This window comes from Schistocerca piceifrons, unplaced genomic scaffold (assembly GCF_021461385.2).
Source record: "Schistocerca piceifrons isolate TAMUIC-IGC-003096 unplaced genomic scaffold, iqSchPice1.1 HiC_scaffold_839, whole genome shotgun sequence".
NCBI lineage: Eukaryota > Metazoa > Arthropoda > Insecta > Orthoptera > Acrididae > Schistocerca > Schistocerca piceifrons.
This window is the reverse complement of record NW_025729101.1, coordinates 85,947-112,633: the sequence shown is the minus strand read 5'-3', so window position 1 is coordinate 112,633 and position 26,687 is coordinate 85,947. Positions and strand designations below refer to the sequence as shown.

General features: G+C 40.2%; 1 protein-coding gene across 1 annotated transcript; it reads left to right on the top strand.

Moving 5' to 3' along the window:
* Positions 1-376: 376 nt before the first annotated feature.
* LOC124770918 lies at positions 377-26,552 on the top strand. The gene is made up of 2 exons (XM_047249234.1): positions 377-518; positions 26,237-26,552. Exons 1-2 carry the CDS (start codon positions 481-483, stop codon positions 26,550-26,552), a joined length of 354 nt encoding a protein of 117 aa, XP_047105190.1. The 5' UTR covers positions 377-480.
* Positions 26,553-26,687: the final 135 nt, after the last annotated feature.

Genomic DNA, 26,687 nt, shown 5'->3' with positions numbered 1-26,687 from the left:
ATCAAATAGTGTGTTGTATCCTAATGCCTAAAAGTAACAGCTTTGGATGAATAGCAATTTTTAGTTTTTTTTATTTTGCACTATACATGTATATCTTCACAACTTAAGACTTTAGTAACTTTGAACCTATACGAGATATTAACAAATGGTTTCTAGTGTATGATAAGATAACTCATAAAATTTCTTTTACCTTCCAGATCATACAATTTTGATGCAAGAGTGAACCTGAAAACATGATAAAATGTGGACGCCTCTGGAGAAAGCTCAGTGTGTGGGGCCCGGTAGATACAGACGATACCTGATACCCAAATGCAACGAACCTTTCAGACGTGGAATACATCATTTATGGAAACAGGTAGTGTTCTCCATAAAAAACAGGGCTGGTCACCACGAGTTTCAGATGCCATTGTGGACAGGGTACGGCAGGCATTTGCAAGGAGTTCTATAAAATCTGTATGTACTGCAGCCAGGGAGTTGGAAATGAGAAGATCGACATGGCACAATGTCTTGCATAAGAGGTGATGGCTCTAGCCCTACATGCAGCTGCTTCAGGCATTTAACCCTATGGACAAACCTAGGTGCGAACAATTTGCAGTGGAAATTCTATGCAAGATTGATGCAAGCATTGACTTTTTGGAAAAGATTCCTTTCTCTGATATGGCAACATTTCGTGTATCCAGCAAACTGAATTGTTATAACATTCATATGTAGGATTTGCAGCATCCTCGTGTTACACATGAAATGGAAAGAGACAGTCATTAAGTTAATGTTTGGTGCAGACTGATCCCCAGTTGCCTCACTGATTGATTCTTTTTCATGTCTGCCATCAACAGTGGTGTTAACGTGGACGTGCTGCAAGAGTTTACTGTGCCACAATTGGAACACCTGCGGCCTGGTGTCATATTCCAGTAAGACAGGGGCACCACTCCACTGGCCCCTAAATGTATTTCAGTTTCTATATAAAAAGTTTCCGGATAGGTGGATTGGACGAGATGGTCCAACTTGATGTTCGCCACAATCCCCTGACCTTACACCACTAATTTTTTCCTGGGGTTTCGTGAAGGACGCGGTATACCGTACCACGGCTAGAGACCTACAGGAATTGAAGGCTTACATTTGCAGTCCATTTGAACATGTCACCATGGAGACTTTGAATCGTACGTGGAGAGAAATGGAATTCCGACTAGGCATTATCCATCCTATTAATGGTGTACACGTTGATTTGTGTGAATGACAGAACAAAATTTAGTTATCTGATCGCGTAAATTTTATTTGTATGAAAATAGATCACTTACTGAATTGCTGAATTTCATTATTCAGCTCACTCCGGATCCTGCTATTCTCAAATAACTGTTGCTCAGTTCCATGGGTGAACTTCAGCTCTGCTTTCAGTTGTTGGTAAAGCAATGTAAAAAGCATCAGTGTGTGCTATGTCCAAGAAGTTATTGTGAAGGAAAAGGAACTTTGTTTTCTTATGAACTTCTGCTGATCGAGCTTGTATTTGTAGTGGCCTCCATTGTTCATAGAAAGCTTGTAATTCTGATACATAATTTCTCGGCTCCTGTGCCAGAATTTGTGGTCTTTCTCGCAGTAAATAGTCACATCCCCCACATCTAGTGTGACACTTTGTAGCATAGTTAATTTTCTCATCTGTAAGTTGTAAAAAAAAAGAAAACCTTTAATTTTTGGTTGAGTGACAGTAGTTTTTTCATTATTTCATCCAAGTAATATCAAAGAATTTAGACATTGCTGATGAAATACTCACTGCTGAGCCATTTTCAGTTACTTGTGGACCAGCCTGTTTGCATAGTGCTCATATCCTCAGCTAAAACTTGCAAAGTAACATCCATGGACTTCGCTTGTTTTATGAAAGTAATATGTTTACATCCTTCCTCTGTGTTGAGTTTTAGGTAGCCAGTGGGAGGACAGTAAATGGTAACCAGTGAACAGCTTGTAACTAGGTATGGCTTCATGCAGCTACCATATGTTTCACTTTCTCCTTTTTCTGCTTACAGGAGTTCCTGTTACATATACAGCACTTCTCACTGCTTGTGAGAAAACATTATTAATCAGCATTGATGGTCAACTTGGTCCCTAGCATCCACTAGTGGGCGCCTCCACCTCCATCGCAGGCAGTAGACAGTTGGACCCAAAAATATTTGTATTAGGGTTTCACAAAACTTTGAAAAAAATATTTGGTTAGTAATTATTATTTTATGCTATAACTTGATGCAACTCTGCTTTATATATTTTATAACGTGAAGTTACGTTCCCACTTTATAAATCGTCATTACTGTGGAATGGTGGATAGTTAGAAAATTCTAATACGAAAGCTACATTTTCCTAGATGTGGAAAAATGTATTGCCTGTGGAATGTGCTTGTCTTCTGCTGTCCGAAGTGGGCCGCAGGACACTGTGTTTTTCTAGGTGCGGGGGCAGTGCATGTACAAACATCAGAAATTGAAAGTTGTGTTTTTTATAATTCGACAACTGGACATGATAGTGATAGGAGAACTATCTTCTTACATCTTTCATTAACCCAATGAAAATTTTGTGCTATTTTTCACGCTAATCAATGTTTATCATGCCATACCTCCCAAACTAGGTGTTGTACAACACAATTTCATAACTGGCTTCAGTATCACATGTTAACGGGTGGAAACTTACTGGCCAATAGAGTTAGTAACAGTGAAGTAATAAATTAAAATGTGTTACTTGGAATTTTTAGCAAACCAGCATTTGAAATGTATTATTTGACAAACTTTTTCACTTTACATTTTTTTTTGCGGGAGATCAGAGCAAGAAAAACTTTCGGAAAGATTTGAAAACATTTTAACAGTTTGTTGGAAGTGTGTGGGTGCTACAGTTTTCGGTAGATGAGAGTAATATTTTTTGGTTCATTGATGCCATGCGAGTTCAAGCGTGCTGCAAGGAACATTTTGGTATTAAAGGCACAGTGGACTGCGGCGCAACAGTAGGTAGCGGGGGCAGCGAAGGCAAAAGGTGTAGTGGAGCGTGCAGTCTAAAAGGAAGGACTTTGTGTATTATTGTATTCAGAAAGAGCAAAGCAGTCACAATTCGTCTTGTGTTGTGAAGGAGCATATAACATTTTAGTAACGAAACAGTTGCTAGACGGTGCACAAGATTGCCATCTCCCAAGTAACAACATCCAACTCATTATAAAAAGTGGTTAAAGCTCAGTACACCAAATTCATATTCTTGAGGAAAAAGACCCTGTTTCACAAAGCGCCTAGCATCTAGCACACATTGGTCTATCGCTTATTCGTATGATATTGAACCTCATCCCTGTTGGTTTTTGAACAAATTCTAAGTTGGTTTCTAAATGGATCATAAGTTGATTTTTGAATGTGTGCATAATGTACATGATATTTCTGCCATAGGAATCCCAGTCCCACCTGAAATAAATTTTCCTGCAGACAAAAGGGTACGGGGCTATATGAGCTCTGCAGAATAAAGCCGAACGGGTGCATGCCAGTCGCTGTATATGTGGTTGACTGGGTTTGCAAATCAACATTGTTACAATTACTAGCGAAATCCATAGATTCAGACTACCAGAGTGGAAATAAATGACTAACAGGAATAACAGGTAACAAAGATTGTGTATTATCCTCTCGGTGTATCCAAGAAAATGAGATTTTGACAGAAAATTTGTGGCCAGACCACTAGTAAGGGCCAGTTGTGCAATCCCCAGCAAGCAGCCGCTAAAGTTCTATTCTGGGAGTAGCACGTAATAACTCCTAACCGGAGAATAAATATGGTGTAACTAAACCGGTGATTGTGGCCAGTTTTCCTGTTCAAAATATTTGACGGACTTTGATGAGGTAATAGATTCTTTTGCAGAAAGGAAACCACACCATGTAAAGCTGTAGCAAGATTAGAGGAAAAAATGCTAGGACTTCAGGATTGAAGAAATGTGTACTACTGTCTTGCTTGTTTCTTGTCTTTACTGGTTTTGTGGATCATATATTTAATTTTATTAATAGGCAGTAAAGAGTGCAAATTTACTGAGGAGTTCTTGTTCTCCAGGTTACAAATAATTCCATTAACTGTGAGTTATTTTTGAGGGGGGGGGGGGAGGGGGGGGGGCAGGATGTCAAACCGTCTGACTATACGACATTTTAATTTCAATTGTCCTGAATATAGTTTGATGGCACCCATCACTAAATATTACACGTTTGAATTCCACAGAGTGAAATACAGTGACATGCGGTTGAGGAATACCATGTGAAGAGGCGTGACGCTGCACTTTCGCACACTTAAGACCAAATAACATCTTAGATTTCCTTGAACACATATGTTTTATGTATTAGACTCTTCAGAAAGATGTGCGCTACAAAGTGAACATATTTTATATTTTTGATAAGTCGATTTTTAAGATTTTTGACGTCCTACCTCAAACGCTTGAGGGAGGGGCAGTGCCGCTATCTAGTATTGCCCCGTTCAGAAATATTTTAGGTCTGAGGCTGACAAACGAGTTGTATTGGGGAGGTGGGTAGTCTCCTGTGACCCGTGTTTATGTTTGAAAACAAAATGGATGTCTGTGACCGGGAGTTATCAAGTGAATTAAAATACATTCACATAATTACGGAAGGCTAAAATATGTTATTACGAGTGTAATCCCAAAAGTAAGGTCTCCTTTTTTTTTTATATAAGTACAGAACTCTGTTTGTGTGGCAGTTGGTCACTCTGTTATCGAGAGTGCTTCACGCGTTGCATGTAAACATGTGCACGTCGCGTTGAGGCGCTCAGTCTTGGCTTGGGAGCTGTTGAAAATGTAGCTCCTGTTGGATGTTACCGCCAAGTGCGAATTGCGTGCAGTTATTCGGTTTTTTGAATGCAAAAGGGATTACGCCAATTGAAATCCATCGCCAATTGACGGAAGTGTATGGTGAGTCGTGCATGGATGTCAATAACGTTCGTAGAATTTTAACGGAAACATTGAACTACCGGAAGGTCTGTGCAAGATGCTGACCAAGGACCACATGCGGCAAAGAGTTGATGCTTCCCGTGCATTTCTTCACCGCCTTGCACCCAAACAGGCCAACTTTCTGGACTCAATTGTCACGGGTGACGAAATCTGAGCATACAACTCAACACCTGAGACCAAGCAACAATTACGCCAGTGGCGGCATCCTTTTTCACCAAAGCTGCGGAAATTCAAACACACACAGTCTGCCGGTAAAGTCATGACAACATTTTTTGGGAACTGAAAGGGGTATTGTTGGTCAACTTTACGCCCACTGGGACCACAGTTAACACTGACAAGTACTGTGGGACCGAAAAAACTCAAGCGGGCAATTCAGAACCGGAGAAGAGGAATGTTGAACCAAGGGTGTACACATTCTCCGTGACAACGCTCGCCCACACATCACTCGGCAAACTGTTGCTCTCCTGCAACAGTTTCAGTGGAACATAAGCACCCACCCACCCTACAGTCCTGACTTGGCACCCAGTGACTGTCACCTGTTCTCTGGGTTAAAAGAACATTTGGCCGGAAAGTGATTCACCTTCTGAACAGCATGGCAGCAGGCTGGTATACACAAAAACTGGCACAGTGTCTACAAAAATGCATCGACAGAAATCGTAATTATGTTGAAAAATAGCTAAATGTTAAAGCTGTAAACTGATGTAAACAACTGTAGAAATAACAGCTCTATGTACGTAAAAAATAGGAGACCTTTTTTCTTGGTATTACCCTCGTAGTTGCAGATTTTATTTTATTCCGACACTTCTAACAGTCAAGCATTAATCACCTTGCAGACCAGTGAAGCAAGGTAATGGCTGATTAACCGTGGCCCTCGTCTGTGGACCAAAAGTAGACAAAATTCTAGGGCTAGAAAGTTTTAACAACCGGGATGTCAACGCTTATCGGACATTTCACATCGCAGAGGTCTACAGTAAAATCATGGGTAAATCATGTTACCTGCCATCAATGCCATTCGTTCCGAGGACCAGGAATCATTGTACAATCAATGAATCGGAATCTGTGTCAGTGTGGGTTAAAGGTGCTGACCATTGTAAAAAAAATTAAACTTCTTGGTGATCTCATCCATTATTACAGTGATGAAATATTTTCCCCTTCCCTTTATGCGTAAAAGGCTGTCTCACTCATTTAACACATTCTTAGGTTGCATACGCATGTGCACATGTATACAAACAAAATTGTTTGAATTGCTCTTTCATAATTCTAAGTTGAATGTAAAAATATCCTACAAAACCGAAAAAGCCCAATAATCATTTTGACACACCCAGGACAATAAGATCCAGTGTGTAGTAACGTTTTCAAAAGTTTGAGAAACAGACCAGTAGTTAGTGCTTATTTTGTACTAATTTTTATATTGTACTGTCCATTTTATTTAATACATTTATCACTAGTTCAACATATTCACATCTCAACACTCAATGGTTAACTTTTTCCAGTGTTGCTGTAGCTTTTGATATTTTACGAACTGGCAAAGGTTCTGATTCATCCTTGTATTTACTTTCTTCACTTGTGGATATCGTCAATTGATGACCTACTACGATCCCAATTTTTCTCGAAGTGTATACTCTGTCTACACTGTAAAAAAAAAAAAAAAAAATTACTCAGCCCAATAACTTTTGATCTTTAACCTCCAGAATTTTGTAGATGGAACCAAGGGTAGACAGTGGCCACTGAGCTGTTTCTTTACTTACTTCTGTACCTTAGTTGAATTACATTATCGTAGTGAAAGTTGGTAAGTGTGATCATTACTTTCATTAAATAGTGTGTTGTATCCTAATGCCTAAAAGTAACAGTTGTGGATGAATAGCAATTTTTAATTTTTTTGTTTTGCAGTATACATGTATATCTTTACAACTTAAGACTTAAGTAACTTTGAAACTATACGAGATACTAAAAAATGGTTTCTAGCAAATTATAAGATTACTCATAAAATTTCTTTTACCTTCCAGGTCATGCAATTTTGATGCGAAATGGAACCTGAAAACCTGCTAAAATGTGGATACCAGTGGATAAAGCTCAATGTATGTGGCCTGGTAGATACAGACGATATCAGATACCCAAGTGCAGTGACTCTTTCGGACTTGTTTCAGATGCCACTATGGACAGGGTACGGCAGGTGTTTGCAAGGAGTTCTATAAAATTGGTGTGGCAGCCAGAGAGTTGGAAATGAGAAGTTCGACGTTGCACAATGTCGTGCATAAGAGGTAATGGCTCTATCCCTACAAAGTGCAGCTGCTTCAGGCATTTAACCCTATGTACAAACCTAGGTGTGAACAGTTTGCAGTGGGTATTCTATGCAAGATTAATGCAAGAATTGAATTTTTGGAAAAGATTTGTTTCTCCAATATGGCAACATTTCATGTGTCCAGCAAACTGAATTGTCATAATGTTTGTATGTAGGATTTGCAGCATCCTCATGTTACACATGAAATGGAAAGAGACAGTTGTAAGGTCAATGTTAGATGTAGACTGATCCCCAGTTGCATCACCGATTCATTCTTTTTCATCACTGCCATCAACAGTGGTGTTAACATGGACATGCTACAAGAGTTTAATGTGCCACAATTGGAACACCTGCAGCCTGGTGTCATATTCCAGTAAGACGGGCACCACTCGACTAGCCCCTAAATGTACTTTAATTTCTATATGAAAAGTTTCCGGATAGGTGGACTGGACGAGATGGTCCAACTTAAAATGCACCACGATCCCCTGACCTTACACCACTAATTTTTTCCTGGGGTTTTGTGAAGGGTGTGGTATATTGAATCAGGGCTAGAGACCTACAGGAATTGAAGGCATACATTTGCAATCCACTTCAATGTGTCACCGTGTAGATCTTAAATCGTACGTGGAGAGAAATGGAATTCAGACTAGGCATTATCCGTGCTATTAACGGTGCATACATTGATTTGTATGAATGAATGAGGAAACAAAATTTAGCTATCTGATCGCGTAAATTTTATTTGTATGAAAATATATAACTTACTTAATAGTTCAATTTCATTATTCAATACACTCTTAGATCCTGCTATTCTCAAATAAGTGTTGCTCAGTTCCATGGGTGAACTTCAGCTCTCTTTTCAGTTGTTGGTTAATCAACAGTGGGCTGTCTTTTTCAATAGCAAAGAAAAAAGGCATCAGCATGTGCTATGTCCAAGTGTGCTCCCTGACTCCGTTGGATAAGCAGTTGCCAGCAGCAAGTCGTATACTCCTAGCTTACTTATTTGTTACATAGTTTAATTCTTAATTTCTTTGCGTGTTTTTGGGTACTTGCATTGTTTAATTCATAAATTTTGGGCGTATTATAGTATTTGAGAGTTGTAGCTTCGTGCTTTAGTGTTTACTTCGTAGATTCTTACTTAAATTGCATGTGAGTTTCGTATGGGAGGTGTAATTTCGAGTTTTAGTTGCTGCAATCGTAAATTCAGGCAGATTGTAGCGCAGTCGTTAGGCTTTTGTACAGGTTAGTTCATACATTCTTTGCGTGTTTCACTTGTGTTATCTGGGCACGGACTCGTGTTTCAGTAACTGTTGCTAAACATCGATTAGAATGGACAGGGATTGTGATTGCTGTGTTCGGATGAGGGCTGAGTTGGCATCCCTTCGCTCACAGCTGCAAGCGGCGCTGACTTCGGTCGCACAGCTTGAGGCTGTTGCCAGTGGGCACCACTGTGGGGAGCCAGACTTGGGTATCACGGGAATGTCAACCTTGTCCCGTCTGTCCCCAGATCGGTCTGCCACTGTGGTTGCCCCGGTTGGTGCCCTCAGTGAGGCTGAGCCCTCGCCTGTGGTTGATTGGGAGGTCGTTCCAAGGCGTGGCAGGCAGCGAAAGACGTCCCCGGAGGCTGATCACAAAGCCTCCCAGGTGCGTCTGACAAACAGGTTTCAGGCACTGCCCTGTTTCAGAGGATGATTCTCAGCCTTCAAGGTCCGGGCATTCGCAGAGGGTGGGCTTATTGGTAGTTGGGAGCTCCGATGTAAGGCGCGTAATGGGGCCCCTTAGGGATATGGCGGCTAAGGAGGGGAAGAAATCCAGTGTGCACTCCGTGTGCATTCTGGGTGGAGTCATTCCTGATGTGGAAAGGGTCCTTCCGGATGCCATGAAGAGCACAGGGTGCAGTCAGCTGCAGGTGGTGGCACATGTCGGCACTCATGACGTGTGTCGCTTTGGATCTGGATTCCAGCGGCTATCTGATTTGGTGAAGGCTGCCGGTCGTGCTTAAGAGATGAAGGCAGAGCTCACCATCTGCAGCATCATTGACAGAACCGACTGCAGACCTTTGGTGCAGAGCCGGGTGGAGGATCTGAATCAGAGGCTCAGACAGTTTTGTGACTGTGTTGGCTGCAGATTCCTTAAGTTGCGCCATAGGGTGGAGGGGTTTCGGGTTCCGCTGAATAGGTCAGGATTTCACTACACTGAGCTGGCAGCTACATGGGTAGCGGAGGCTGTGTGTCGTGGACTTACGGTTTTTTAGGTTAGAAGGCCTCGGGAAAGTACGGGGTGGGCTGCAATCTCAAAGGGTGCATGGCAAATACAGGACATGCTTGGTTGAAGGAACAGTCAGAATTGTAGTTGTAAATTATTGTAGTTGTGCTGGGAAAGTCCCTGAGCTTCAAGCGCTAATAGAAAGCACAGAAGCTGAAATCGTTATAGGTACAGAAAGCTGGCTAAAACCTGAAATAAGTTCTGCAGAAATTTTTATGAAGACTCAGACGGTGTTTAGGAAAGATAGATTAGGCAGAATTGGTGGTGGAGTGTTTGTGTCGGTCAGTAGTGGTTTATCTTGTAGTGAAGTCTAAGTAGATACTCCGTACGAATTGGTATGGGTGGAGGTTATACTTAACAGCCAAACTAGGTTAATAATTGGCTCCTTCTACCGACCCCCCAGACTCCGATGATACAGTTGCTGAACAGTTCAGAGAAAATTTGAGTCTCGTAACAAATAAGTACCCCACTCATACAGTTATAGTTGGTGGGGACTTCAACCTTCCCTCGATATGTTGGCAAAAATACTTGTTCAAAACTGGTGGTAGGCAGAAAACATCTTCCGAGATTGTCCTAAATGCTTTCTCCGAAAATTATTTTGAGCAGTTAGTCCACGAACCCACGCGAATTGTAAATGGTTGCGAAAACACACTTGACCTCGTAGCCACAAACAAGCCAGAGCTAATAGAGAGCATCATGACTGATACAGGGATTAGTGATCACAAGGTCGTTGTAGCTAGGCTCAATACCGTTTCTTCCAAATCCACCAGAAACAAACGCAAAATAATTTTATTTAAAAAAGCGGATAAAGTGTCACTAGAAGCCTTCCTAAGAGACAATCTCAATTCCTTCAGAACTGACTATGCAAATGTAGACGAGATGTGGCTCAAACTCAAAGATACAGTAGCAACAGCAATTGAGAGATTCATACCTCATAAATTGGTAAGAGATGGAACTGATACCCCATGGTACACAAATCAGGTCCGAATGCTGTTGCAGAGGCAACGGGAAAAGCATGCGAAATTCAGAAGAACGCAAAATCCCGAAGATTAGCTAAAATTTACAGACGCGTGAAGTTTGGCACGGACTTCAATGCGAGATGCCTTTAATAGGTTCCACAACGAAACATTGTCTCGAAATTTGGTAGGAAATTCGAAGAAATTCTGGTCGTATGTAAAGTACACAAGCGGCAAGACGCAGTCAATACCTTCGCTGTGCAGTGCCGATGGTACTGTTACCGACGACTGTGCCGCTAAAGCGGAGTTATTGAACGCACTTTTCCGAAATGCCTTCACCAGGGAAGGCGAATGGAATATTCCAGAATTTGAAACACGAACAGCTGCTAGCATGAGTTTCTTAGAAGTAGATACCTTAGGGGTTGTGCAGCAACTCAAATCGCTTGATACGGGCAAGTCTTCAGATCCAGATTGTATACCGATTAGGTTCCTTTCAGAGTATGCTGATACAATAGCTCCCTACTTAGCAATCGTATACAACCGCTCGCTCACCGATAGATCTGTACCTACAGATTGGAAAATTGCGCAGGTCGCAGCATTGTTTAAGAAGTGTAGTAGGAGTAATCCATCGAACTACAGACCTATATCATTGGCGTCGGTTTGCAGTAGGGTTTTGGAGCATATACTGTATTCAAACATTATGAATCACCTCGAAGGGAACGATCTATTGATACGTAATCAGCATGGTTTAAGAAAACATCGTTCTTGTGCAATGCAGCTAGCTCTTCATTTGCACGAAGTAATGGCCGCTATCGACAGGGGATCTCAAGTTGATTCCGAATTTCTAGATTTCTGGAAAGCTTTTGACACCGTTCCTCACAAGCGACTTCTAACCAAGCTGCGGGCCTATGGGGTATCGTCTCAGTTGTGCGACTGGATTCGTGATTTCCTGTCAGGAAGGTCACAGTTAGTAGTAATAGACGGCAAATCATTGAGTAAAACTGAAGTGATATCAGGTGTTCCCCAGGGAAGCGTCCTGGGACCTCTGCTGTTCCTGATCTATATAAATGACCTGGGTGACAATCTGAACAGTTCTCTTAGGTTGTTCGCAGATGATGCTGTAATTTACCGTCTAGTAAGGTCATCCGAAGACCACTATCAATTGCAAAGCGATTTAGGAAAGATTGCTGTATGGTGCGGCAGGTGGCAGTTGACGCTAAATAACAAAAAGTGTGAGGTGATCCACACGAGTTCCAAAAGAAATCCGTTGGAATTCGATTACTCGATAAATAGTACAATTCTCAAGGCTGTCAATTGAACTAAGTACCTGGGTGTTAAAATTATGAACAACTTCAGTTGGAAAGACCACATAGATAATATTGTGAGGAAGGCGAGCCAAAGGTTGCGTTTCATTGGCAGGACACTTGGAAGATGCAACAAGTCCACTAAAGAGACAGCTTACACTACACTCGTTTGTCCTCTGTTAGAATACTGCTGCGCAGTGTGGGATCCTTACCAGGTGGGATTGACGGAGGACATCGAAAGGGAGCAAAAAGGGCAGCTCGTTTTATATTATCGCATAATAGGGGAGAGAGTGTGGCAGATATGATACGCTAGTTGCGATTGAAGTCATTAAAACAAAGACGTTTTTCATCGCGGCGAGATCTATTTACGAAATTTCGGTCACCAACTTTCTCTTCTGAATGTGAAAATATTTTGTTGAGCCCAGCCTACATAGGTAGGAATGATCATCAAAATAAGAGAAATCAGAGCTCGAACAGAAAGGTTTAGGTGGTCGTTTTTTCCGCGCGAGAGATAGTATGATTGTGGTTCGATGAACCCTCTGCCAAGCACTTAAATGTGAATTACAGAGTAGTCATGTAGATGTATATGAAGTTATTTTGAAGGAAAAAAGAATCTTTTTTCTTATGAACTTCTGCTAAAACAGCTTCTTTTTTTGTTGTGGGCTTCATTGTTAATAGAAAGCTTGTGATTTTGATGTATAATTTCTTGCCTCCTGTGCCAGAATTTGTGGTCTTTCCCACATCCCCCACAACTAGTGTGACACTTTGTAGCATAGTTAATTTTCTCATCTGTAAATTGTAAAAAAAAGAAAACCATTAATTTTTATTTGAGTGACAGTAGTGTTTTCATTATGTCATGCAGGTAATATCAAAGAATTTAGACATTGCTTATGAAATACTCACTGCTGAGCTGTTTTCAGGCTACTTGTGGAACAGCCTGTTTGCATAGTGCTCATATCCTCAGCTGAAACTTGCAAAGTAACATCCATGCACTTCACTTGTTTTGTGAAACTAATATGTTGACATCCTTTCTCTGTGTTGAGTTATACGCAGCCAGTGGGTGGACAGTAAATGGTAACCAATGAACAAGTTTTAACTAGTTATGCCTTCAAGCATGTTTTTTCTGCACACAGAAGTTTCTGTTACATACACGGCACTTGACACTGCTTGTGAGAAAACATTATTAATCAGCACTGATGGTCAACTTGGTCCCTAGCACCCACTAGTGGGCGTCCGAACCTTCATAGCAGGCAGCAGACAGTTGGAGGTTAAAATATTTACTTTGGGGTTTCGCAAAACTTTGGAAAAAAAAAATTAGGTTAGTAATTATTAATTTATTCTTCAACTTGATGCAACTCTGCTTTATAAATTTTATAATGCGAAGTTACTTCCCCACTTTAGAAATCATCATTACTGTGGAATGGTCGATGGTTAGAAAATTTTAATAATAGAGCTACATTTTCCTACATGTGGAAAAACTTATCGCCTGTGGAATGCGCTTGTCTTTTGCTGTCCGAAGTGGGCAGCAGGACACAAATGAAATGTTTTTCTAGGTGTGGGGCAGTGCATGTACAATCATAAAAAATTGAAATTTGTGTATTTTATAATTCAACAGCTGTACATGATAGTGATATGAGATCTACCTTCTTACGTCTTTCATTAACACAATGAAAATTTTGTGCTGTTTTTCACGCTAATCAGCATTTATCACGATTTTTGGACAGCATGGTTGTAGAGATGAAGCAGCAATTAGTATTATTAATTCCACATCAACAACACCATACGAACACACCAGCTGCTACCATGACGACGGCATCCTCGCTACACAGACTAGAGGGCGCCTGATATACTCTTTATAATCCATGGCAACTGTGTCCTCACCACAAGGAGTAGAGGGATTTGTAGTCCTTCCATATTAGCTGTTTTAGTAAATTGACTCAAATGTTTTCTACGTAAATGTACGAATAGATATATTATAATACAAGACAACACCAGTTTTTGTGTGTCACAAATTGTTTTAATCTATGTTATGGCACATAATGTAATATACTTTTACGAGTTGGCTACGGAACATTTTTTGTTATTTCATAATTAACACTATAATTGTAACTCATTTTAAATGAAATGGTTCCGCCTTCTGTTATTTACTGTAACTTAAATTTAGGTTAAACGACGGTGACTAGTAATTACATATAATAAACTGTATTAAATACCATTGATCGCCATTGGGGGGTGTTGCTGTCTATTCACATGATACCAGCACGCTATTTAAGCCCATACGAAGGGTGAGTCCCGCATAGTTTCCTGCCGTTATGTAGACAGGAGTGACACCACCAACAGTCGACCAATGGGTAACATACTTTAAATTTACGTAATTTTAGCTATAGTATAATGGAGTCTTTCTGATGGGTATCTATACTTTCACAGTGTAAATGCCCAGATGATGACCCCTACGTCGGGTTGAAACCGGTTGGCGGTATAATAATAATAAATGTGATTAAGACTGTTTTTGAGTAATTAATATTGATCATGCCATACCTCCCAAACTAGGTGTTGTACAACACAATTTTATAACTGGCTTCAGTAGAACAGTGAAGTGATAAATTAAAATGTGTGACTTGGAATTTGTAGCAAACCAGCATTTGAAATGTATTATTTTACAAGGTTTTTCACATTACATTTTTTTGTGGGAGATCAGAGCAAGAAATATTTTTGGAAAGATTTGAAAACATTTTAACAGTTTGTTGGAAGTGTGTGGGTGCTACAGTTTTCTTTGGACGAGAGTAGTATTTTGTAGTTCATTGACGCCATGCGAGTTCAAGCGTGCTGCAATGAACATTTTGGTATTACAGGCACAGTGGACTGCAGCGCAACATTAGTTGTGGGGCAGTAAAGGCAAAACGTGCAGTGGAGTATGCAGTCTAAAGGGAAGGAGACTGTGTGTTATTGGGAAGAGTATTCAGAAAGTGCAAAGCAATGATGCAAATTTCTGTGTTGTGAAGGATCGAATAACATTTTAGTAACAAAACAGTTGCAAGGTGATGGAGGAGAGAGCCAGTTCCCACTGTCTTATCACTCAAATGTGTCGGAAATTAATGCACTGCTCATGGATGACATGATGCCCTGGATAGGTGTTGACGGTTATGTCAAAGCTAAGGTATTCACTGTGACTAACAGATTCACTGATTAGTTCTGTGGGCCGAATTTTAAATCATTCACAGTACTAATCACAGTAACAACATCCAACTCATTATAATGGTGGTTAAAGCTCAGTACACATGAATTCACTGATGTTTTATAGTGGACATAATCAAAGACATTTCTTCTTACATGTTTCATTCAGTTTTCTTCAGATTTCTCCCCAAATTAACTCATTTTGCATCTAGTTTCTCATCCCGGTGTCAGCTGCGTTCCACAAAATATGCCGTTTGGACACGAATTTCATAAGTTGCTCATTGTTTGAGACAGAGAATCAGTCAGCTGACATTTCTGGTGAACAATTAGATCAGGAGAGTTACGTAGTCCTAATGCCCGTGCATGTGAAAAATATACTGCAGCTGTTATCTGGTATTTTCCTGCTGCTCAGTTGACTTTCCCACTACAAGCGCCCTCAAGCAAATTGCTGCAGTGTGCGAGACATACCCTTCCTGAGGCGTGCAAGCGTGACCCACAGTGGCACTGTTTTGCCGGACGATAGGCCAGTGGTCTGCTATGTTCGCATTGTGCAAGTGGGGAGCGCAGTCTCGCACCCATTTTACACAGCACATTGCGGCAAATTCCCGTAGCTAGGAAAACGTTGCAGTGATAAAAAGATGGGTGGTAGGTAAAAAAGGTTCACTACCCCTGCTTTAATGAATCAGACTGCCATGTATAAAACAACTTCAAACATTTGTTTACTTTACTTACAGGTGCTTGGTAGCATTTTGGGCAACAGGTTTCCTGCAGCAAACTTGATCAACTGCCAGCTTTACAGCTTCTTGCCAGTTTGGGTCCACACATTGAAGATCCTTTGCAAAAATTAGTTTCCAGGTGATAAAAGGTTTTCCCCTATTTCTGCAGCCCTCTGTTAGTTTCCACACCACTGACAGTTTGGGGATTCTACCATCCTTCAGGCAGAGAACATGGCCCACAAGTGTCATTCTTATTTCAGCAGTGGTATTGTTTGGGCTTTGCAGACAACCATTTGAAACATGGTCATGATAGCTAATACCAAAGATTTACCCCAAGTGTCATCAGTGAGAAACACTTAATTCGTGTGTCAATTTTGTTGACATTTCCTAAGTCCCGCACCCGTGGCTGGCTGTCACTAGGATGACAGACAGGAGTGCACCTGCAGCTTAGTATAAGTACTTCTGGAGCCAGTGCAGGATTTTGTGGAGAACTGTCACATGAATGTTCGATGAGATTCGTGTTAGGCAATCTTGGTAATCAAGTCATTCACTCGATTTGTTCAGAATGTTCTTCAAACCAATCACAAACAATTGTAACCAATTGACATGGCAAATTGTCATTCCGTCTTTGTTTGGGAAAATGAAGTCCATGTATGGCTGCAGGTGGTCTCCAAGTATTGAAGTAAAGCTATTTACAGTCAACGACTAGTTGAGTTGGACCACAGGACTACAGTCCATTCCATGTAAACACAGCCCACAACATTATGGAGCCACGACCGAGGCTTCGTGGGATCTGCACCACACTTGAACCCTACCGTCAGCTCATACCATCTGAAACTGGGGTTCATCTCACCAGGTCTCGATTTTCCAGTCACCTAGGATCCAACCGTTAGTCACGAGCCCAGGAGAGGTGCGGCAGACGATGTCGTGCTGTTAGCAAAGGCACTCGCATCATTCGTCTGTTGCTGTAGCAATTAATACGAGATTTCACTGCACTCTCCTAACAGGTGTGTTTGTCGTAAGTCCCACTGATTTCTGCGGTTATTTCATACAGTGTTGCTTGTCTCTTAGCACTGGCAACTCCACGCAGCAACACTGCTCTCGGTCGTTAAATGGAGGCCGTCAACCACTGCGTTGTCCGTAGTGAGAGGTAATGCCTGAAATTCAGTATTCTTGACACTGTGGATCTCAGAATATTGAATTGTCTGACAATTTCCAAAAAGGAATGTCCCACTTGTCCAAATTCAACTAGCATTCCGCATGCACAGTCCATTAATTCCCGCCGTGTGAGCATAGTCGTGTTGGAAATCTTTTTGTATGGCTCACCTGAGTGCACATGACAGCTCCCTGCTGTACTGCTGTTCTATACCTTGCGTATGCAATGATGCTGCCATCTGTTTATGTGCATATGGCTTTCCCATTATTTACAGATAAAACTGCTGAGACATGGAAATTGGTCAACACCTTGCTGTACCTTCTGTTGCACTGTGAGTTGAGTAGGTACTTTCCACTTGTTACGCGTATTGTTTTTGTTTCATCACTATTTCTTTTCAGTCCTAAAGAAACAGCCACTCCACCCAGCTCGGTAACTATTAGTTGTAATCTGGGTTGTGTTTCTGTCAACAGAACCATGTCATCAGCAAAATCCAGGTCCTTACATCTGTATTACACGACACACCGAAGGTGTAAAAGTGAGGTGTGGCCGACATGCTATCTAGCAGCAAAACGGGGGAAGCTATGATTTTAGCAGACTGTTCATCTGCCAGGTTGAAGTAGGAGAGGTTCTGTTAATGCAGGTGGCGTCTGTTCTGTTCTATTCTGTCGTGTGTCTGTGTGTGTGCAGTAGAGGCAGTGACTCCGTGCGTGCACAGAACGCAGCCTTTCGAGCGGGCTTTCTACTAGTTATTGTTTTGCTTAGCAGTCAAAACACACGGATTGATTCGACAATTCCGCATAGTATCGTGGGTATTTTTTCAGTAAGCAGTAGCTTATAAATACATTTATGAAACAAATGAAATAGCTTATTTTTGTATCCCTGTTGAAAGAAAGCTCTATATATAATGATAACTTCTTATTGTAGCGGTGAGATGGAATAAAAAGAGCTTCCAAGTGATTATTGAAGAATACAGCTACCAAAGGTGTCTGTATGACCTAACAGATATTTTGTACCATGATAAGGCAATCTACAGATCTACAAATGTTCCATTCTGAGTTTATACAAGTTAATGTGCCTGTAATTTTACTTTTGATAGTGTGTGTGTGTGTGTGTGTGTGTGTGTGTGTGTGTGTGTGTGTGTGTGTGTGTGTGTGTGTGTGTATATATATCACATAAATTGCTGAAAGTAGCACATACCTTTGGTTCTGTAGCTTTATTATTTCTGCACGCCAGGAAGGAAAGCTTGGCCAGAATAGGAGAAAAAGTGAGAACAGTTTTGTCTGGTGTGACGAACGAGGAATGTGAAGCATGCTGAGCCTCCTTACGTTTGCATTATTCAGCTGAACTCGAAAAGGTGTGGGGAAAAAATGTGCAGTAGCTCAGGCGGCACCCATAAACCAAGCGTGTGGTAGTTTGACCTATTGGTGTATTTGGAAGACGACATAGCACATTGAAAACTGCTGACAAATATCCCACTATCTGTTGTGAGTATTAATTTTTGTCACTCTGTCATTACACGGTTTCTGCATTCTGTAAGATAGCTTATACTGTTGTAGGAATCTACATTGATATTAACGGTTAATTTGTGACACTAAAAGATAGACTTCACAGGGTTTGGATATGTCCACTTAGTGCAGAAATTGTTGATTTGTGTGATGATATGCTAGTGCTTTCAAATATTATGCTTCCACGTTGTGTGTGCTCCTCATGTCATTTCTGTGTGTGAAAACATTCACATGTCAAATGCACAGTAGTGGAAACTTTGATGCAAGCACACTAGTAGTAATAAATGAAATTAACTTAAAACACCCCAAATACATGTAAGGCAGAACGGTGCACTGAGAGCATTTTTTGTTGTCTATTGTGCAGAAGGATCCACTAGACTTTTTGATAAATGTGATTCATCACTAAGTGTACTAGTTTGCAGAGATGCTCCTGTATCAGTTTCAGAAGAGGTAATGTCAATGGTCTTTAATAGGAACTGCTAAACAATTTATTTGTTTGTAACGTACTCTAGTACCTTGGAAGATCAAAAGCAATGTGAAGTTGGATTACAAAAATGATGTGTCGGCAGCTGGGCCAACACCTTGTAGTTCGAGATGGCTGAAAATGCACGCTAGACTAACGCAGACGGGCGTGAAGTACTGGAACAGGCTACGTAATTAATGCTATGAAGAAAAGTACGTAGCTGGATTAATACTTATCTTTAATCAATCATTGTGGTACATCGCTCTTGACTATACACAGGAGACTTTAATTACAATCACTGTAAGGCTAATGGCGCCTTGCTAGTTCGTAGCCATTAACTTAGCTGAAGGCTATTCTGTCTCTCGGCTAATGAGAGAGAAAGGCTTCGTACATCTAGTCGCTAGCTAGGTCGTCCGTACAACTGGGGCGAGTGCTTGTTCGTATCACGAGACCTGCCTTGTGGTGGCGCTAGGTCTGCGATCACACAGTGGCGACACGCGGGTCCGACATGTACTAAATGGACCGCGGCCGATTTAATCTACCACCTAGCAAGTGTGGTGTCTGGCGGTGACACCACAAAAAATTCACACCTATCTGTCATAGGTTGACTTCCTTGATAGGCTGTACATATCGTCTTCTCTGGATTGCCGGCTCCATCAATCTCCAAAACCTTCTTCGAAGAATGCTGCTGGTTAACAGGAATTTGTAAGACACTCTCTCTCTCTCCTTTCGAAATAATATAGTACTCGAAGAATACTTTTAGTTCAGTCTTGGTACATTTCAGTGTCCACAAATAACATATTCTCCATTTCCCACATCAATATTTGAATGTATACAAGTCAACCGATTCGTCTCGCATTAGACTCGATGAAATACATCTGCAGTAAAGTTGGTTTAACAACCACATAATTTATGAACCTGTCTTGCCTCTAGCGAGTCCAGCACATGAAGTACTTAAAAATCTGGAAAAAAATAAAAATTTATTTTATATTTCACTCTCACTTCTTGATACTTCATTTAGTCCCTGGAGTCCTCCTCTACTTTAGACTTCTTTACTCTTAACAAATACTATGTCTACCTACAGTATATTCCGACCAGACATTCGTTAATAGTTATCACAATCAATTCCTCTCAGGTTTATGCTCTCTTTCCTCAGTTACGCCTCCTTATCTACTTGACGTGGAATCCTTCTAGTTACATGTATATATCCAGGATGGTCCATCGGAAATTTCAGATGAGATTATCTCCAAAATTATAGAGTAAAATGATTGGGTAAAAACAGTGGATAAGACAAGTTTGTAAGCTCAGAGGAGGATATCAAATGATACTACACATAATCCCCAGCCCCCTCCCCCTTCATTGAGGTGTGGGGTAACTTTTAAATCTTAAATGGAAACACACATTTTTTATTGCAGATTCGGATTCTCCATAAAAAAGTAATTAAGTTTTGTCTGAAACATCTTTAAACCATTGACAGATAGCGCTGAAATAGAGAAAAACTCAAATTGGGGAAGAACTCCAATTTATTTAGAGTGATCCGAGGACGACGCATGAAATCGATACAGAATGTGCACCTATTCTTTCATTACGCGAAATTAAGCTTTTTTTTGCTTACAAAATGTATCCTACCCACCACAGTATTTGATGGAGGGAGGCGGAATGGAATTAAATCTCGTTACGGAACTCTTCACAATTTCATTACTCATCTGACTGTGGCGCTACCGTGGCCAAACTGGCAACTATGGCTCAATATAAAGGCCGGTGTAATACGATCAGACGTCACTTCACTTTCAGATTGTGAACCTTAAACGTCAACTGACGAAAGTAAATTATTCTTTAGCGAAACATGGCTCACTATCCTTCTACAGAGATTGGTGATATGATATTAATTTTAGGTGGATGCCATAACAACTACGCTGCAGCTGCATAATGGTATGCGGATCGTTTTCCAAACAGGTGACATCCAAGCGAAAATATTATTCAAAATTGCAATCGAGGTGCTCGAAATGGATACATGCACCGTCCACCTTGTCATCGCGATTACAATGAAAATGACGCTCGTATCCGACCGTTCTCACATGTGTTCAACTGGATCCTGAAAAGAGTAGTCGTGCGATTCCGAGACAAACTGGAATATCGAAATCAACTGCTTTGAGGGTTTTGAAGGCACATAAATATCATGTGTATCATATTACACTGACACACGCCTTAATGCAAAAATATATACAAATACACATGCATTTCTGCCAATGGGCCTTGGAAATAAGAGGTGGCAGTGACTTTTTAGATACGATATGTTCACCAATGAAGCCACATTCAAAAACAGTGCCAAATTAAATCATCGTGATTGTCATTATTGGTCCCCTGTCAGTCCACACAGACCCATTGACAATCAACACAAATGGTCGTTAATGGTCTGGTGTGGAATTTTAAACAGTAACTTGATAGGACCGTATTTTTTTTTACCAAAATGTTGCTGGGGAATCTTGTTTACAACTTCTCTGTGATGATATGTTGGAGCTAATGGAAGATGTTGATTTAGAAACTAGGCAACAAATGTGGTTCCAACAGGGGAGCAGCTCACCATTATGCTAAAAATTTGCAGTACGTTTTAAATGTATGGGACCCTGGTTGGTGGATAGGATGCGGCGGACCAATTCAGTGGCCTCCACATTCACCAGACCTAACATCTCCTGATATTTTCTGGTGGGGTTATTTAAAAAATATTGTTTATGAAAGACAGCCCTCAAGCAAAAACGATATGGAGCAACGCATTTGAAGAGCGTGTGCAGCCGTACCACGGGATGTGCTGCTCAAAACTGTGGACAACTTACGCAGACGATTGACTTTATGCATTGAAGCAAATGGGGATGATTTTGAACAATCTCTTTGTGGATAATTTCATTAATTAAGCACCCTAAATTGAGAGGCAAGGGGACTCACATTAATGAAGCATCCCAACATGTGAGGGGCAAGGGGACTCACACTAATGAAGCACTCCATGGGAACATCATTCTGCTATGTCCATGTAATTGTTCCTGGGTAACGCTAAAAGTAGGATACAGTACGTTTTGTACAACAATAGCTTAATTTGGCGTAACGGGAGAACTGGTGCACATTTTTTATTGATTTGATGCGTCTTTCTCGCATAATTCTAAATAAATCGGATTTCTTCTACAATTTTACTTTTTTCTCGATTTCAGCACCATCTGTCAATGGTTTGAAAAATGTTTCAGACAAAACTTGATTACTTTTTTATGGAGAATCTGAATCTGCAATAAAAATGGGTGGTTTCCATTCTAAATTTAAAAGTTGCCCTTCGCCCCACCCAAAGGGACGGGAGCTGGAGGTCACGTGTAGTATGATTTGATGTCCCCCTTTGAAGTTACGAACTTGTCTTACCCACTATTTTTACCTGATGTATAGTTTTCGAGGTGATCTCATCTGAAACTTGAGATGGACCACCCTGTATATTTTCCTATATACACGTGCAATGTAGAACCCTCACAATAAACAATGTGTGCATATTTCCCGCTGTACACAAACCTTCCCCCTCCAACACTTGATGGTTCTCACCTTTTGACAGGTTTCTAGTCAGTAGTTTCATTGTTTGTGTATCTTCGTGTGTGTGTGTGTGTGTGTGTGTGTGTGTGTGTGTGTGTGTGTGTGTGTGTGTGTGTGTGTGTGTGTGTGTGTGTGTGGCCTGATTCTCGGCCTACTAACTTGTAGGTTATTGGAAACCAGGAAGGACTTCTGCGATGGAAGTAGATGCATATGGAAAGAGGGGGAAATACATAGGTCCTCAAACGAGAAGTAAGAAAGGGGAAAAAAATAGATGTGGTTGCTAAGATCGAAGAAGAGAAAGAAGACAGCCCCAAAGACAGGAAACCCTTCCCACCCCCATTCCCCAGGACCCCTACCTCGCCGGTGCTTGAGTGACAAGCTGGAGGAGGTTCCTACGGAACAGACATTACCACCGTAACCTTTAAGGTCCCCGAAGAAAATCTTAGCAACCCTGCGGAAATAGCAGTGTCAAAGAATCACACACACTTGTTTGCGAGGGTGGTTTGAAAGGTGTGATGTGTGTTCCGTGTCATTCATGATTTATCTGTTAGTGTAAATCGTGCTTTTACCTACACGGCCCAGCCCCTTTCAGAATCGATACAAACCCTCCAGTCTATATCGTATCTCATAAAAGGTATAAAATATTCTATAAAAAATAGAAAATTACACACTACGATAAAGTAGTTGTTCTGTCCGTCACATTATATTACATTGTCCAAAAATATAATATTCTACTCGTTCCATTTCATGTCTAGAGATCACTGTTTATCCATGGTTCTCTTATGCCTGTCTTTGTTATGTTTATATCCAATTTGCTAAATACTAAAATTATAGGATAGTTTAAGAATTCAGTAATAAACTACATAATTGTGTAAGATTTGAAGAGAATTCAGTGCAGGAAAACTATTTTGGAAGAAACACTGAAAACAACTCGGGATCCGACAGTTGTCACTCGCCCGTTAACACAGAACGTTAACGTATCTGCGGGATAAATGTGACTCCGCCCGGATTCCATGTATCTGATATTAACCTAACTTGAGCAAGTGCAAACCAATAATTCTCGCTGAATTTTGTGTGTGTGTCTCCCCACGGCAAAACAATCACCACTTTACTAGGTAACACAACATCAGGTAAAGTTATTCCATTTTCTACTCTATCCTGGATAAATTTGAATCATTTCCACAAGTCACCTATAACCTTGCTGGTATTATTAATTTCGGAAGAAGCAATACTCGAAATGTTTCCAGAGGTTACTCTCGTGACAACTCCTCGATCTATCATTTCTTAAATGGTTCCTCCAAGCTACATACACTTGTAATAACAAAGCTGGATGTATTCTCTTTGAAATTTCATCCTACATTATTTACTCGTGTACTGACACCTGTAATTTGCAATTCAATAATAGAAATTAATTCCTAAGACTAATCTACACTCTCTTTTGAAGTACTTAAACCTTGTGTTAAATTATTGTATTTATAATTGTACACGTCTTTTAAAGATTCCAAGTTTTCAATAGGTTTCGATTCTACATTATTACATTTGGCATCAAACTCAGTTTCCAAATCAACCATGTCTTCACATCAGTTACTAGATTCTTTGCTTTGCGTGTCTACTCTGATGTTCAACAAATCTGTATTTGTCATGTAAATATTTGAAGTTTGATACTGATCCTTTAATTTAGAATCCATTGAGTTTATTAAGTCTAGGTTTTTATTCACAATCTCACCTCGAGCATCCAATTTAGAATTTAGTGATTTCATCACTGTGTCTATTTCTCTACTTACATTAGCACTCTGTGCACCAAGTTTTTCACTGAAAGTTGCACTTGCTTCATTTCTCAAGGAAGCACCCTGGTCATCTATTTTATCATTTGAGTATTTACTGAGTCTAAATTAAGACTTTGAGCATTTAAAGTTTTATTTAGTTCCTTTCTTAAAGAAGTATTTTGAGCAGTCAGTTTGTTTCTTGAAGCTGCTGAATCTGCACTTTGGTCATCAATTTTATCACTTAGTTTTAATCAAATTCACTAATTCAGACCAGTCTGGCACCTCCTCGCTCACTTTCATTGCTATGGCTGGTTCTGAAGAGTCTCCAATTCTCTGTGTATCCATATTTGTCTTAGTTTTTGATCAGGTGATCATTTAACGAATTAACTCTAAGCATTGTAACTACACTAATGCAGTTTCTTCGTCTTTGTACTCGAACAATTATTATTTTTTGCTCACCCGGTGTAGAGTTTAGGCTCCATCGATGAGCAGGTGTGGAATCGGCACCGGTGAACAATAACTGGTGCCGGTGGCATCGGTTGCTGGTTTTCGTGTCTGCTTCGGTGTGCGGATGTAGAATCAGCGCCGGTTAGCAGCAACTGGTGCCGGTGATGTCGGATGTTGTCTTCCCCATCTACTTCCCTGCGATGCGCGTGTGAGCTGGATATTCCCCACAACATATCTTCTTAGTTCAATTATACTCGTTGCATCTCTTCTTAGTCTAATACGTCGAGGTCTTCTTTTCATTCTTTTAACATTATTACTTTCATATGTCTTTCACTGTGTTGCATTCACAAAATTTTTTATTTAATTTTTGGACTTAATCCAGGTACATGAAACAGTTCTCTTGTCTTGTTATTTCTGATTGCTATGGCAACACATATCTTCTGCTTCGATTTTCTCTCAAAATTGCCATTTTTTTCAAGTCCTGTCATGGTGATATTTGACATTAGAAATTTAAAAAATAATTAACTATGTGCTTACATCTTAGAAAATAGCCTCTGAAATACGTACATAATTACCAAAGATTTAAATCACTTTATGCTTTCTGAAAGTTTTTCTACATATTTGAAAAGTTACATATGAAACATTACATTAATTTTTTGCTTCAAGGTACGCTGTACATAAAATTTTAAATAAGTGACATTTTAGTTTATTTTTAATGTGAAAGTGGACATGTTTTCTGTTACCTTTATGTAGTATGGCAAACAGTTGCATAGAAGGCATTTTGCTTTTACAGGCTCTTCATCTGTTAAGTTGACCCAATTTCCTTCAGTATGTTTTTTTAATTTCGTTATAGTTATGGATATTACTGTTTAACAATGCAGCATGGTGACTTAATGTAAATACATACACAATCAAAGGCTTTTGAAAAGTCAAGAAACATATCACAAACTTTCTTTAGTCCATCTAGTGCCTTAGTTGAATACAGTATAAATTCAGCTGTTGCTGTACTGCTGGATCTACCTGTGCTAAATCCGTGCTAGGCATCAGAGTATGGCATTTTTTCTTTACAATTTACTGTTGTTTTTAATTGCACATTCTATTATTTTAGATGAGACAGGTGTAATAGTTGTTGTTCGGTAATTTCCTGGATCTTTCTTGCTGCACTTCGGAAATGGGGATCACCTTACTCTATCTGAAACATGTCAGGAATATCCTTCCATCTGTGGCTAAATTTATTATAAAAGTTACAGGCTTTGCCACCCACTGCAGTTGAGTAGATACAACGTCTCATGTGTCATTATTTTTGTTTTTTAATCAATGTATTTTTACTACTTCAGATTCATTTGTTGAGAGAAAGAGAGAATTTTCTCAATAGGAGTAATTAAAATGATTGTGTCAGTAGAGTTTTGCTTTGTTAGTTTGCCCACTGCCTCACCATAATGTTCATTTATAATATCACAGACTTCTTTATTGTTTTTCTTTATAGAAAATAAGAAAGTGTTTCAACACTGACCTTTCCATATTATTGTATAAATTTATTGCAGCAAGCCAGTGGTTCCAACATTCAGGTTTCGTACATGTTATTTACACCAATAATTTTATACAGTCCAGTGTACTTGGCACAATCAATTTTAATTGTAATGTTATAATATGTTTACAGTGCAATATTTCATAAATTCCTTTTTTTTTCCTAGTGCTCACAAGACATTTACAGTGGGGTGTGCAGTTGAGAACAGTTCTCCATCTACCCCTCAGCGCGCATCAGAATTATTCAAAGTGGGGCACTCTGCCAATTCTAAGAAGCAGGCCAAAGATGTCCTGGTAAGCAGCACATTGTCAATGCTGCGAGACATACAAACAGCAATGAATGGGAGCAGTGAGGATGACAAGTTGGGCCAATATGTTGCAGCTGAGCTGATAACAACTAAAAATAGAAAATTGAATGCAGAGGCAAAGTGCCTCATCATGAATGCCATCATGGGTGCAATTCAGAAAGTTACTGATCGTTAATTTTTAAATAAAAGATTGAAAATTAAAAATTGTTTTCGTTATAGCTTCCCACTGCCAGGGTACATACCCTACAGGGTTGAAATATTCACAGGATTCTCACTCACTTCTGTGGCATGTAATGATGTCCTGTTTCCG

What these genes read in the sequence shown, in the direction of transcription:
- LOC124770918 (XM_047249234.1), top strand. Translation starts at nt 481, where the DNA reads ATGAGAAGATCGACATGGCACAATGTCTTGCATAAGAG. An exon ending in CACAATGTCTTGCATAAGAG is followed by an intron (nt 519 to 26,236) that starts GTGATGGCTCTA and finishes TTTTTTTCCTAG; the next exon opens with TGCTCACAAGACATTTACAG.